Source organism: Saimiri boliviensis, chromosome 2 (genome assembly GCF_048565385.1).
Source record: "Saimiri boliviensis isolate mSaiBol1 chromosome 2, mSaiBol1.pri, whole genome shotgun sequence".
In the NCBI taxonomy this organism is placed as follows: Eukaryota; Metazoa; Chordata; class Mammalia; order Primates; family Cebidae; genus Saimiri; species Saimiri boliviensis.
In genome coordinates, this window is record NC_133450.1 from 220,262,631 (window position 1) to 220,277,962 (window position 15,332).

The 15,332-nt window shown below is 54.7% G+C and overlaps 1 protein-coding gene across 1 annotated transcript in view; it reads right to left on the bottom strand.

The window, feature by feature from the left end:
• The window catches only part of NIBAN2 (niban apoptosis regulator 2), a 69,223-nt gene extending 55,973 nt beyond the window's left edge, over nt 1-13,250 (bottom strand). Inside the window, exon 1 of the mRNA XM_003940609.4 lies at nt 12,956-13,250. Within this exon, the coding sequence (XP_003940658.1) occupies nt 12,956-13,010 (55 nt within the window). The 5' untranslated portion in view covers nt 13,011-13,250. The remainder of the gene's footprint in view (nt 1-12,955) is intronic.
• Nucleotides 13,251-15,332: the final 2,082 nt, after the last annotated feature.

Genomic DNA, 15,332 nt, shown 5'->3' on the forward strand with positions numbered 1-15,332 from the left:
GGTCACGCAGTGAGCTGTGACTGTCCCAAGCTGGGCCAGGAGGGCTGACCCCAGGAGAGTCCTCAGGGGTCAGCCCCCACCCCTTTGGAAGGAAGGGCTCCCCTTTCCCCCTCCCCTTTTCCTGGCAGCCTGAAATATAGGCTGGGGGTGGTAGGGGAGCGTAGCTTTGGCTTTTCCAGTCTAACACAGCCCCTCACTGTCTGCTGCCCCCTCAGACACAGGCCCATCTGTGAGGCCCGCGCAGGGCCCGCTTCTCTCCTGGAGAGCTTGTTTGTTTACCCAGTTCTCATAATTATAAGTTCTGCAGCCCCACCCGGCCCAATCATTCCTTCTCTGACCATCCTTTGCCGTCTGGGGCACTGCATGGGTGCGGGGGTGCTGGGAGTAAGAAGTCAGAGGCAAAAGCTTCATGCTGGGGTCAAGGCCCTGCGCGCCGGCCAAGCTCTGCAGCCGCTGACAGCACAGGCATGTCCCTTCCTCTTCCTGGGCCTCAGTGTACTCGGACATGAAAAAAACGAGGGGGTTAGTTAGAGGATCTCATAGGGTCCTCGTGGGCTAGGAGGAGGAAAGGTCTGGGCCTGAAAAAGAAAAGCATACAGTTCCCATCAGCACCTCAAAATCTAAGGTGGGGGTGCGGGAGGTGTAGCGGGGTGACAGGCAGACACCTCCCCCAGCCCACTGGGGCCTGCTCTCCCCAAAGCTCAAGCTCAGCTCTCTTTTCTCCCCTTCGCCTCCCAGAGAACACAGCTCTCAAAAAAAGCAAAACCAAAAAGCAAAACAGAAGTGGAATTGTCAGCTCCCTCCTCTAGATGCCTGAATCACCCCTTAAATCTCTGACAGGCCAGGCAAATGGCACACAGCTCCCCTAAGAACTCAGCTAAAACGCAATTGCCAACCGGGCACAGTGGCTCACTCCTGTAATCCCAGCACTTTGGGAGGCCGACGTGGGCAGATCACAAGGTCAGGAGTTCGAGACCAGCCTGACCAACGTGATGAAACCTCATCTCTACTAAAATCACAAACATTAGCCAGGTGTAGCGGTGGGCACCTGTAGTCTCAGCTACTCATGAGACTGAGACAGGAGAATCGCTTGACTCCAGGACGCGGAGGCTGCAGTGAGTTGAGACCGCACCACTGCACTCCAGCCTGAGTGACAGAGTGAGACTCCATTTAAAAAAAAAACAAAAAAACCCGCAATCACCATTTACTGAGAACCCTCCACAGGCCAGGAACTGTGTAGTGCACCCATCACAAAGGCAGGGAGCACCAGTCACATCTCAGTGACAGCTGGAGCCGCGAGGAGGAGAGCTGAGTGCGAAAGGCCACACAGCTTTCAGTGGCGGAAGCGTACTGCCACCCGGTCAAGGCCAGACATGCTGCTGGTTTTTTTTTTGTTTGTTTGTTTGTTTTTTAAGAACAGAGTCAACAAGCCTGTAATCCCAGCACTTTGGGAGGCCGAGGCGGGTGGATCACGAGGTCGAGAGATCGAGACCATCCTGGTCAACATGGTGAAACCCCGTCTCTACTAAAAATACAAAAAACTAGCTGGGCATGGTGGCGCGTGCCTGTAATCCCAGCTACTCAGGAGGCTGAGGCAGGAGAATTGCCTGACCCCAGGAGGCGGAGGTTGTGGTGAGCCGAGATCGCGCCATTGCACTCCAGCCTGGGTAACAAGAGCGAAACTCCGTTTCAAAAAAAAAAAAAAAAAAAAAAAAGAACAGAGTCAAATGATGGTTACCAGAGGCTTGAGTGGTTAAGAGGAGGGAGGAGATGGAGAGATGTTGTACAGTTGCAGTTAAAAAGTTGAGACCAAGCATGGTGGCTCACACCTGTAATCCCAGCACCATGAGAGGCATGCTGATTGCTTGAGTCCAGGAATTTGAGACCAGCCTGGCCAACATGGCAGAACCCCATCTCTACAAAAAAATATAAAAATTATTCAGGTGTGGTGGCACATGCCTGGAGTCCCAGCTACTTAGGAGGCTGAGGTGGGAGGAGCACTTGAACCTGAGAGGTGGAGGTTGTAGTGAGTGGAGATTGCACCAGTGCATTCCAGCCTGCTTCTTGAGATGGGCCCACTGAGTACTGAAACCAACATGCGCTCTGGGAAACATAAAGATCCACAGGCTTTGTAACATGAGCCACAGCACATCCAGCTTGATGGAACCTTTTTAGCTGGCATGAGCTCCATGAGATCAGGGCTCATGTCGCTGCTTCATCCCCAGTTCCCAGCTCAGGCCCAGACACAGGACAGTTTTTAGAGCAAGCTCTTCCTTCAACAGCAAGATTGCCTCCTGAAATCTGCACCTTGCTCTGTGCCTTCAGTGCAGCCCAGGGCCCGCAGGCACTCAAGAGGTCAGAGCTGGAAGGGCATGCCCATTGCACAGATAGGCAAAGTGAGGAGGAGGCACAGAGAGAAGGAAGGACTTGCCAGAAGTCACCTGGCACCCATCCTGGGGAGCCTGTCTCCCAGCCTACACCCATCAGTGGCTCCAGGCAGGGGGAGTAAATGAGAGGTGAGTGGAGCAGAGGGGGGCGGGGCTTCTTCCCAACAGACTCCTCTTCAAGAAGGTGCTAAGCTTCACAAACTTAGCTGGACACAAATAGCTCTGCTCAGCATGGGAAAGACGGACGGCAGTTGCAGTTGGCTTGGCCACAGATGGGTGGGTGGGGAAGTGTCTGCACTTTGCAAACCACACTTTATTCCTCCCCTCCTGGATGCCTAGTTACCCCCTGGGCCTCCACCCCTGCTGTGGACCCTCCACCCAGCACCCTGGCCCACAGCCGGCACTTGTGATCTGCAAGAGAAGGGCCTCCCTTGGCCAATGTCCTGTGTGAAACATACATAACAGTAACAGTGGATGAACCAGGCGCTGACGTTCCCTGAGTGTGAAAAGCTCTTCACATCATCTCACCAACCCTGCACAACAACCTCGGGGGTCTGGGATGCTGTTGTGCCCACTTTACAGATGAGGAATTTGCGGTCCAGAGAAGGGGAGGCAGCTGCCAAATGACAGGGCAGTCCTGACAGCATCTCAAAACCAGGATCTCTGACTCCCAGCCTTTTTCTTTCTTTCTTTTTTTAAATTTGAGCTCTGTCACTCAGGCTAGAGTGTAGTTGGATGCTCACTGCAACCTCCACCTTCCAGGTTCAAGCGATTCTTCTGCCTCAGCCTCCCGAGTAGCTGAGACCATAGGCATGCACCACCACCCTCAGCTAATTTTTGTATTTTTAGTAGAGATGGGGTTTCACCATATTGGCCAGGCTGGTCTTGAACGCCTGACCTTGTGATCCACCCACCTTGACCTCCCAAAGTGCTGGGATACAGATGTGAGTCACTGCATCTGGCAAGGCTCTTTCTGCTCTGCCAATGAAGGAAAAGAAGGTTCTCGTTTTCAGGGCTGCCTGGGAAGCGAATGAGTTTCCTGTCACTGGAGGAGTGGGAGCAGACGCTGCAGGACCCGTGGTTGGAGGTCTGCCTTAATAAAACAACGTACAGAATCCATGCAGGTTTTCCTGTAGGCCAAGAATCATGGCCATCAGCTCGCCCCAGCCCTGCACAGCACCATCACTGAGGCCTGGCCACGCCACGCCCCTATACACACATGTCCCTCACTGCACCTGTCCCCCACCCCCCACAGGTCCAGTGCCTCCCATCATGGGGTTCACCTGGCTCATGCAAGCCGACCCACTGGTGCCACTTCTGCCTAAAAATGCCTCCAAGGCCTCCCTGGGGCCCTCAGGACAAAGGTCCCTCCTCACCAAGGCCAGCCCTGTGGTTCTTCCCTCTACCTCCCCATCCTGAGTCCCAGCAAGCTGACCCACCCCAGGCCAGTCTCTCTTACACCTTCCTAAGGAAGGCCTTTCCCCTTGGGAACATTGTCTGCCCTGAGGAGGGACAGCCAGCCAGGAAGCACCCACAGGCAGGCACCATGTGAGTGTGCACTTGTGTGTCCCTCCTGCCCAGCACAGTGCTGGGTACATAGTAGGTGTTCAATAACTATCAACTGAATTAATACAAGAAAAAAGGACTCCATGTGTCAGGGGCCAGAGCTCATTACACCCCTTGACAGTGTCACGGGCATGCACCTCTATGTGTATATAGAAGCCCAGCCCTGCCTTTGGAAGGCATCTTGAGACCCCTACCAAGGGTTTTCAGAGGCAGAGAATTCCCAAGAGTAGATACTGGTATTGAGGTCACAGATGGGGAGAAAAGTCACAGAGAGGTACAGTCATTGGTCCAGAGTCACACAGCAGATGGTCAATGGGACCAGGCTTCAGGCTTACAAGTCTAGTTCTTAACACACAGCTAGGCAGGGAGGGAGCATGCATGTTCCCATCCATCTTTTTCCGCTGTGTATTTCCAAATCCCAGGCACAGAACGGATGCTGCTGCTGAAGGACTGACCTTGCTGTAACCACATCCCCATCCCACCAGCCTCCAAGTACGCGCTGAATACTCCAGGTGTCCAGGCCCATAGGCTGGTGCTCCTCTGACCTTGGAAGGGAAGAAGGTTCTCATATTCAGGGCTGCCTAGGAGGGGAGTGGGTCATGTTGACTTCCTGGAGCACATGGCAGGGAGCAAGGGGTGCATGAGGCCACAGGACAGACCTGGCACATATCCCTGGGTGCCAAATTAGTGCAATGAACAATCATAACAGCTGCCACTCATGTATTGTCACCTCCCACCAACACTGTGCTGCACTGACTGGGGACTTGATCCTCATACCTTAAGATGCCAGAACTAACATCCTCTTATAGGGTGGGCTCTAAGGCTCAGAGAGGGTGACTGACTTGTCCCTAAATATCCGTCCATCCAGTGGCAGAGCCAGGACTCGAACCCAAGCAGTCTGACTGCAAAGCCTTGCCCCAAAATCTCTGGGCTCCCTGCTTCTTCAAGCTTACCACCCACTACGTAACCTGGCGGGCCCCTTCACCTTCATGGGCCAGATGCAGCATCGCTCCAAAAACGGGACCCGTCCCAGGAGGTAGATACTTCCTGTTCTTCCAGTTTTAAAAATTTACGAGATCAAAAGATTGTAGCCTTCCATGACTCAGGCCCTAAGATTCTACCAGGAGAAGAGAATGGCTTTGCTCCACCCTCAAGGGTTTTAAGCCTAAGCATCCGCCCGTACTCCTTCCTTAAACTTCTGCCCAGCAGCGACTACAGAATACCCTTCTTCCTCCAGCAGAGAAGTGGGTGGGGGTGGGGCGGGGGAAGGAAAAAGCAGTGCAGGAATTTCTGCAACCGCAGGATGATGCTTGCAGGAGTCCCGGGTGGAGTGAGTCATGAGCTCTGCCCATGGCAAACGAGGAGGGGGGCGCAGGGAAGGAGAATGCGGCTGGTCAGAGAGGCTGTGAGTCTCAGACTGAGTAATGACGGGTGGGATAGATTTTGTGCAACGTACAGGAGCCTGACACAGCCACTCTGTTCCGACTTGGCTCCTCCTCCCACTTCCTCTTCTGGCTTCCAAAAGCCTGCCTCTCTTGGAGGCCTTTTTCACAGTGTCCCCCTGCCCAATCTGGGCACCACAGATGACATAAGCATAGTAGGACATGGTTTAAATAGCGAAGGCCTTGGACGACCCGGATCAGGCCTACCACTGACATGCGGATTCAATGAGACAATACAGACAAAGGAAGGTTTGGCACATAGCAAGTGCTCAGTTAAACCGTTGCTAATCTTACAGTTATCACTCAAAGCCTGATTACTGCCCCTCCCTGCTCCATCAACCATGTCTTCAGACAGAAAATACATCTATCCCTACACATCACAGGCCAGACTATATGGCTACACATCCAGAGGCCATGGTCATCAGTCCCCGTCCCCAGCTCACAGGCAGCCCCTTCAAGCCCACTAGCCCCTGAACGATGCTCAGAGATGTCAGGAAGGAGCTTCACTCTAAACACCCAGGTTGGTGGAAGCAGAGTAGAGGAAGAGTTGGGCTGGGACACAAATCGGCCTTTGGGAGGAAAGTTGACCAGAGCCAGAAACGAAACACACACAGTGGCTCTGTTTGCCCCTAAAAACCAACACGTGAGAAACAACCTAATGTCTAGCATTAGGGAAAAAGCTGAGAAAATGTCCCTCTCTGTCCTCAGATGGAATAAAATGCAGCCTTTGGGGATGCTTCCAGGGAGGTTTTAATGACCTGGGAGACATATTTATCATAAATCACATGGTGAAAGCAGCAAGACACAAACTTGAGTCATGGTCCAGCAAAGTCGAACCATCGACGCAGACGGGAAGTACTCCCAGAGGATGAAGTGGTTATCGCAGGATGGAGGCTGAGTGGTTCCTATTCCTGTTTTTCTGCTCCGATCCTCAGGCAGCAGGGAGGGCAGCCGTGACCCAGCTTGGGTTTAGAAAGCCGGGCGCGGTGGCTCAAGCCTGTAATCCCAGCACTTTGGGAGGCCGAGGCGGGTGGATCACGAGGTCGAAAGATCGAGACCATCCTGGTCAACATGGTGAAACCCCGTCTCTACTAAAAATACAATAAAACTAGCTGGGCATGGTGGCGCGTGCCTGTAATCCCAGATACTTAGGAGGCTGAGGCAGGAGAATTGCCTGAGCCCAGGAGGCGGAGGTTGCGGTGAGCCGAGATCGTGCCATTGCACTCCAGCCTGGGTAACAAGAGCGAAACTCCGTCTCAAAAAAAAAAAAAAAAGAAAGGTCTCTTTGGCAGTGTGTGTGTGGGAAGGACTAGAGGCTCCGAGGAGGCTGGGGCAGCTCCCAGTAGGCGAGGCCAGCACTCAGGCCGCAGCAGTGAGCAAGGAACAGAGTCTGGGGGACTGGAAGAGGCTGGATAGAGGGGAAGGCAGGGTCAAAGCCAACAAAAGCATGTTACGTAAGACCCAACAGAGACAGCAGCATCCCCAGATGCTTTATCCCCAGGGGCTGACCTGGGCTTTGGCTGAGGGCAGCCGCCCAGGCCCAGGCACTGCTTCCGGCCAGCCTGGCCTCTCTGCAAAGTCCAGGAGAGCAATGAGGAAGCCATGCAGCAGGGTGAGGGATGGCAGAAGGCAGAACCCCTCCACCCCTTCACTCCTGGCACCTATAGCCACTTCCCCAATGTTGAGAGGTAGACTTTTTTTTTTTTTTTTTTGGAGACAGAGTCTCACTCTGTCGCCCAGGTTGGAGTGCAATGACACGATCCCATCTCATCACAACCTCTGCCTCCCAGGTTCAAGCGATTCTTGTGCCTCAGCCTCCCATGTAGCTGGAACTATAGGCATCCACCACCATGCCTGGCTAATTTTTTAGTAGAGATGAAGTTTCACCATATTGGCCAGGCTGGTCTCAAACTCTTGACCTCAGGTGCTCTGCCTGCCTCAGTCTCCCAAAGTCCTGGGATTATAGCCATGAGTTACCACGCCCAGCAGAGAGGTAGGTTTTTAAAATCACTTTGGAAAAAGGCATTATTTGTTTTGCTCAATAAATAAGTGAGATACCCTTCTTCTCATATCTGGTTGTCAAAAGTATGAAAATGCTCAGTGCTAAGATCCCCTTGGCAGGAGAGTGTCAAACGCCTGCTGCCTTGTTAAAGGCCATGTGTCCATCTACCAAAAGGTTACCCAGGCTGGGCATAGCGGCTCATGCCTGTAATCCCAGCACTTTGAGAGGCCAAGGCAGGTGGATTACCTGAGATCAGGAGTTCAAGACCAGCCTGACCAATATGGTGAAACCCCATCTCTACTAAAAATACAAAAATTAGCTGGGTGTGGTAGCAGGTGCATGTAGTCCCAGCTACTCGGGAGGCTGAGACAGAATTGCTTGAACGCAGGAGGCAGAGGTTACAGTGAGCCAAGATAGCACCACTGCACTCCAGCCTGGGCGATCACAGCTAGACTGCGTCTCAAAAAAAATAAAAAAAGGTGACCCAGGAGCTCTATTTCAGGGCCTCTCCTATATGGAATATTACAGAGGGTATGTACCAGGAGGTTCAAGCAACACCGTGAATACTAGCAAAACACTGGAAACAACCCAAATGCCCACTCACAGGGGGCTGGGTAAACGAATCATCCATGCACAGTAACAAACTCATCAAGAAAAGACCAAGGTAGTCCTATGTGTTCTGACATAGAAAGAGGGCCACCAATTTGCCAAGTGAAAAAAATCAAACCACAGAAGCATAGAATAAGATCTCTTTATATAGGCTGGGTGTGGTGGCTCACGCCTGTAATCCCAAAACTTTAGGAGGCTGAGGTGGGTGGATCACAAGTTCAGAAGTTCGAGACCAGCCTGGCCAACATGGTGAAACCTAGTCTCAATTAAAAATACAACAATTAGCCTGGAGTGGCAGAGCATGCCTGTAATCCCAGCTACTTAGGAGGCTGGGGCAGGAGAAGCACTTGAACCTGGGAGGCAGAGGCTACAGTGAGCCAACACCATGCCACTGCACTGCAGCCTGAGCAACAGAGTGAGACTCTGTCTCAAAAAAAAAAAAAAAAAAAATCGCCGGGCGCGGTGGCTCAAGCCTGTAATCCCAGCACTTTGGGAGGCTGAGGCGGGTGGATCATGAGGTCAAGAGATCGAGACCATCCTGGTCAACATGGTGAAACCCCGTCTCTACTAAAAATACAAAAAAATTAGCTGGGCATGGTGGCACGTGCCTGTAATCCCAGCTACTCAGGAGGCTGAGGCAGGAGAATTGCCTGAACCCGGGAGGCGGAGGTTGCGGTGAGCCGAGATCGCGCCATTGCACTCCAGCCTGGGTGACAAGAGCGAAACTCCATCTCAAAAAAAAAAAAAAAAAAAAATCTCTTTTTATAAACCAGACTATTGTGAGCATGTACAGAGAGAGGTAGGTTTGGAAACAGTGACACACCACACTGAAATGATTTCTTCTGGGAAGTGGGATTTAAGGAAGAAAGATGGAGGGTGTTTTCATTTTTTACTTTATCCTCCCTACATTGTATATGCATGACTTTTGCTCAGGCAATCCTTCCAACTCAGCCTCCCATGTAGCTGGAAGCCCAGGCGCATACCACCGTGCCCAGCTAATTTTTTGTATTTTTATTAGAGACGGGGCTTTGCCATGTTGCCCAAGCTGGTCTTGAACTCCCGAGCTCAAGCAATCCGCCCTCTTCAGCCTCCCAAAGTGCTGAGATTACAGGTGTGAGCCACCCTCCTGGTCTGTGCACACATTACTTTTGCAATTAGACAAAACGTTCAGTGGGTGCCTAGAGTTGGGAAGGACTAGGAAGAAACAGGAGCAACTACTAAGGAGTAGGGGATTTCTTTCAGGGCTGATGAAAACACTCTAACTCCCCACAGGTGGCAAGGGCTGCGCAATTCTGTGAATATACTAAAAACCACTGAAATGTACACTTTAGGTGAGTGAATTGTATGGTAGGTGAATTATGCCTCAATAAAGCTGTTATTTTTGGCTGGGCGTGGTGGCTCACCCCCGTAATGCTGGCACTTTGGGAGGGTGAGGTAAGTGGATCACCTGAGGTCAGGAGTTTGAGACCAGCCTGACCAATATGGTGAAACTCCCATCTCTACTAAAAATACAAAAATTAGCCAGGCATGGTGGTGTATACCTGTAACAGGGGACTGAGGCAGGAGAATTGCTTGAACGCAGGAGGTGGAGGCTGCAGTGGGCTGAGACTGTGCCAATGCCACTGAACTCCAGCCTGGGAGAGAAAGCTAAACTCTGTCTAAAAAAAAAAAAAGATGCTACTTCAGGGACAGGAAGCTCACAACTGTAATCCTAGCACTTTGGGAGGCCAAGGCTCCCAAAGGAGGCTTGCTTGATCCCAAAGGATTGCTTCAACCCAGGAGTTCAAGACCAGCCTGGGCAACATAGAGAGACCCTCACACACACACACACACACACACACATAGCTAGGCATGGTGGTGTACAGCTGTAGTCCCAGCTACTTGGGAGGCTGAGGTGGGAGGATTGCTTGAGCCCAGGAAGTTGAGGCTGCAGTTAGCTATGATGATGTCATTGCACTCCAGCCTGGGTGACAGAGCAAGACCCTGTCTCCAAAAAAAAAAAAAAAAAAGGGCCGGGTGCAGTGGCTCAAGCCTGTAATCCCAGCACTTTGGGAGGCCGAGGTGGGTGGATCACGAGGTCAAGAGATCGAGACCATCCTGGTCAACATGGTGAAACCCCCGTCTCTACTAAAAATACAAAAAGTTAGCTGGGCATGGTGGTGCCTGCCTGTAATCCCAGCTACTCAGGAGGCTGAGACAGGAGAATTGCCTGAACCCAGGAGGCGGAGGTTGCAGTGAGCCGAGATCACACCATTGCACTCCAGCCTGGGTAACAAGAGTGGAAAAAAAAAAAAAAAAACTCCGTCTCAAAAAAAAAAAAATGTTAGTCCATGGTTTCAGGGGTTGTATGGGGACGTTGAGCTGGCTTCAGTCTGGGGGAGATTTGTGGGGAAAATTTAGGATCGTTAGGCCCTCAGAGCTGAAAGTAACTTCAGCCATTGAGTAACCCACCCACTTTGGTTCACAACTAGGGAAACTGAGACCCAGGGAGAGGAAGTGGCCTGCCCGAGGGCCCTCAGGCCTCCCTGCTCCCGGGCCAGCGCTGCTTCCTCTCCACCTGCTCCCTCATGTAAGGAGGAGGGAGTCACCCTCCCACCGGCCCCACGGGGCTCCCAGTGTGGAAACAAGCCTCTGCTTGCCAGGGGCTTTGAAATCCCAGGATGAAAGGTGCCGTGGCAGCAAAACAGCACCGTGGCCAGGAGCACGCCTGACCTTTGCCAGGACTTGCACGCAGGCTGGCATTCACCTGCTCACCTGCTCAGGGAGGGCACGATACTGCAGGCCGTATCTCAGAGCCCTAACAGGCCTGGGAACTCAGAGCACTGTGGGAAGGGATGTTCCTAACTCTGACATTTTTACTGGGGCAGAGAGCAAGGCTCTGGAATTTTAATTGCCGGCTTTGAGAGGACCTACAGCTCCTTGGGTGGGGTGAGGAAGGTGCATGGATCCCTGGAGGTGGCAAAGACACGCCCTCATTCCCCTCCAACTGAGATTTTAAGGCAGCTCACTTCCTCCGGAGGAGGCTGAGAGGCTTCCCGGCAGCCCCCTTCCAACCCCCCGCCCCTCCACATCAGGAACTCCCCACAGGTGAGCCTGGACCAGGAATTTGAGGCATTTAAAGAGGGTTATAAATAGCACTGAAGTGTCGACAAGAGAGAGGCCAGCAGGCTCTGAGTGGGCACAACCTTCTTCTACCTAGCCTGATATCAAGAAAACAAATCCAGCTCTCTCCAGTAAAGGACACTTCACCTGTGGTCTCAGTCCCCTCCCCTGTAACATGCCAGGGGACAGAGGATGGGCGGGCAATTCTCAGCCCAGGAGACGGGAAGACAGGCAGGCCCAGCACTGGGTATGAGGAGAGGAAAAATCCCACCAAACGCATGGTACACCCCACCCAGGCCCCTCGAAGGGCCTCAACAGGAGGTCCTGAATGGTAGGACTGTTGAAGTGCCCCAGGAGGTGGCCGAGCAACAGGGAGGGAACAGGAAGACTCCGCCCTGGCCATTCCTTCTCCCAGAGTCCAAGCCTGGTGAGACAAGGAGGCTTTGCAGGACTTAACCCCGCGCTGGTCGGAGGCTAGAGAGTCTGATTCACTTCCTCATCACCCCAATCGCCCCTGTGCCCAGCCGCTCCAGGCCTGGCACAAGAGAGGGACTCGGACCTTGGGACTTGGCTCAGGACCACAGTCACCCGGCAGGCCTCCCCAGCTCCTCCCTGTGCCCAGCATGGGTGCGGCCCTGGAGACATGGAGTTAAAGGACACCTGGCTCCTGCTCTCAGGGCCTCCTGCTTTCAAGGGAGCGTGGAGAACACGGTGGTGAAACTCTAAAGGGCACGAAAGTAAGTGCAGGTGGACGCGGTGCTCAAGGCCCTCTGGACATAGGCGACCCACCTGAACCGTCACCCCAAGTATCAGGCCCTCTCCTATGCCAGCCCTGTGCTAGGCAAGCCAATGAGTTACCCCACATAAACCTCCCAACAACTCATTAATAAGAAAGAAATCACTGACCCCATTTCAAAGAGGAGAAAACCAAGGTATCCAAAACAGATGTCTGGGAAACAAATGCTGGGCTTGCACCGAGGGCAGCCCCACCAGCCGGGAGAGCTCGGCCGGAGCGGAGTTTCTCAAGCAGCCGAGATCCTCATGCTATCTTCCCTTCCTCCAGAGTCTGCGGGGAAAAGGCCCCTGCTGCAGCTCCAGCTTCCCCAGGAGCCTTGGGGACAGCTGTCCTTGGGGAAAAGTGGCCACTGTGCAGTAATAGGCTGAGAGCAGGGCTGGGTGAAAGGCGGCGCTGAGGGGGCTGGCGACTGGCCCTGAGGACCCCCCACTCTGATGACCAGTCCCCTGGCCCCTGCTGCCTGCGCCAAAGGACATGGAACCCCACCGCCTCCAAGGCGCCCCAACGATCCCTGGCCCCACTCCCCAGGATCAGTCCCGGGCCTTCATTGGCCGGTCCTCAGGAAGCCTCCGCCACGTGTACTAGGGCTGGGGCCCGGCGGAGCTAGGGACGAGACGGCTGGGGAGGAAGGTGAGCGCGTGCTGGCTGGGTCCGGGAGATCCCAAAGCGGGTAGCGGATGGGCTTGGAACGCCTCTGGGTAGGCACAGTCAAGGGTAGGTGGCAGGCTGCGACCCCTATCCCAGCTCGGCCTAGGGTAGTGGGATAGGGGTCTGCCAAGCCTGGGCTCCCAAGAGGTTCCAGGAGATAAGGGGCTCCAAGACCTCTTGAGCCGGGAAAGGTGGCGCCCACAAGGGCACGGGAAGGGGCTCCCAGGCTCGGAGGGAATGAGCTCTAACGGGGGGCAAGCTCCCCGGAGGCTCCTGCCCGCCCGGCCTGACTCAACGGAGCCCCCAGCCCCGACGCGGACCGGGGTGGGGGCGTGGTCCGGGGGTTCCGGCGGGACCCCCGGCGCGCAAGGCGCGGCGCGGCGCGGCGCGGCGCAACCCTCACCTGAGATGAGCTGGCGCCGGGCGTCGTCCAGGTGCGTGGACAGCACGTCGCCCATGGCCGGGAGGAGTCGCGGCCCGATCCGGCCGCCGCCGCCACTGCTGCCCGCGCTGCTCAGGCGGACGCCTTTGGCGCCATGGAGCTCCGCCCGCCCTGCTCCCGCCGCTCCCGCTGCCCCGGCTGCGGCTTCCGCTCCGGCTCCGCTCCCACTGGGGCCCAGTCCCTCCCGCCGGCAGCCTCGGCCCCCTCTCTGCCCTCGGCCCTGCACCCCTCCGCCCCGCCAGGCCCCGCCCGCGGCCCTACACTCCTGCGCCCGCCGCGCCCCACCCCACCTCCGCCCCGGCCCCGCCCAGCCCCGCAGGCCGGCCCCGCCCCCTCCGCGGCTTCGGGCGGGAGGGGCACAAGGGCCGGGGACAACCGGGACCGCCCGGCAGACAAAGAGAAGGTCCCAGAAAGGGAGACTGCGGAGAACGCGCCCGCCCTAGACCTAAACGAAAAAAGAGACGGGGCTGGTGGGAGCATCTGAAAAACTGGGGGTGCTCTAGGGGTCTCCAGCCTGAGTGTCACTTCCTCCCCTCCCAACCCTGCCAGCTCGGGAAGAGAATCACGCCGAGGAGGATGTAGAGCACTGGCGGGGGACGCCTGGGCCCACAAGCCGAGTCGGAATTCGGGGTTCGGCCCCCCTCCTGTTCCCTGAACCGTGCCCCCTGCCCCCCTAGTCCCGCCTGCCACTGCCCGCTCTCAGGAAGTTCCCTGGCCTTGATTCGACCTGTCCCAGAAGGTGTGCCAGCCGGTCTTGCACAATAGCTATGGGAAGGGGGTGGGGAGGGCTCGAGCCGAAGGTACCCCGGCCCCAGTGCCAGGCGGGCTTTCCTCGGGCCCTTGGGCCCGGCATATGGGCATTTCACTCAGGAGGCGGCTTGTGGGACAGAGCAAATCAGAAAAGGGAAAAGCAATAGCACTTTACAGTTTGCAAAAGACTACCGGAATCCAAAACCAGAGACTGGCATGCACCAGCCCATAGAGCTGGGCGTGGGTGGGTCGCCAGTGCCAGGGGAATGTGGTCTCAGGACCTCCCATGCTGGTAGGGGAGGCAGTCAGGTTAACAAGTGGGATCCCCAGATCCCAATCCTTCCTTGGCTGCTGGTGCTCGGGTCTCCTGATCCGCATTGGGACAAGGCCAACCATTTTCTGCTTGTTTACCCCTGGTAGCTACTCACCACTTCTCCATGCATTTCACCGTGTTATTGGACAGCTCTTAGTGTAACTGTGACACACGGCAGAAAGTGATGATGATAACAGTTAAACTGCTGAGCACCTGTACTTCAGGCCTATGCACACCACAGGAGGTAGGTTTGAAATGGATTAAAGTGATGCAGGCATTTAGTCACTTACCAGTCATTCAGCAACAGGTGGTCAACACCTGTGTGCCAGGCCCTTTCCTAGATACTGGGGGTGAAAAGAGGAGGAAGTCCAAGCTGCCCTCCCCTCTGTGACCCTGGACAATTGGCATTACCTCTTTGAACTTCAGCTATCTCATCCGTCAAAAGAGAATGACGCTTTTTGAGGGAGGATTAATTGAGATAACAAAACGCCCAGCATAGTGCCTGGCACAGGGTCCGTCATCTCTCAGTAAACAGAACCTGTCATTCTCTTACTTGTAGTCCCTGCCCTCTAGAGCTTAGAGAAGCTTGAGGAAGGAGCAGAACATTCTGTTTTAAGGAAAATCACAGAGGGAGTAGGACCGGAACTGGAAGTTGAAAAACAAGACTTTTGACAGCAGATACTGAGAAACAGCATTCCAGGGAGTGGGGACAGCACAGGCAGAGACCCAGCCTTTGAAGGGCAGGATGCATTCATGCGGCAAAAAGTCATCATCAGGTGGAGTTGAAGTCAGGCTGGCAGGGATCACTAACTTCCTTTCATACAGGTTGGAGCTGAGGCCCAGAGAGGGAATTGACTTGCTAAGGGAACACAGCGAGGCAGAGGGAGAACCTGGCCAAAGGCGCCAGTGTCTGATTCTCTGAACAACCAGAAGCAAGTGATACTGATAACCTTGTTTCATTCTTCCCACAGTCCAAACTGCAGGGTCTTCTCTGCCAAGGGAGGAGCTAGCCAGAGCAAGCTGGCATCTGGACACTGGAAGGAATCTCCTAGGCGAGGCTGGAGGCCTAGGCCAGGCTGGGTAGAGACGGGGCCGCAGCAGCCTTTCCCCAGCCTTCAGGGCACACCCAAGCCTGTGAGCCTGGAACCCTTACAGGGTCCCTACCATGCAAAGCCCTGACCCAGGGACCCCAGATGGGGAGGCAAGTTGAGCATCCAGGTCTCCTCTTGCTTTGGAGACCTTCTGTCATATATCACCTAATCCATTAAGCATACA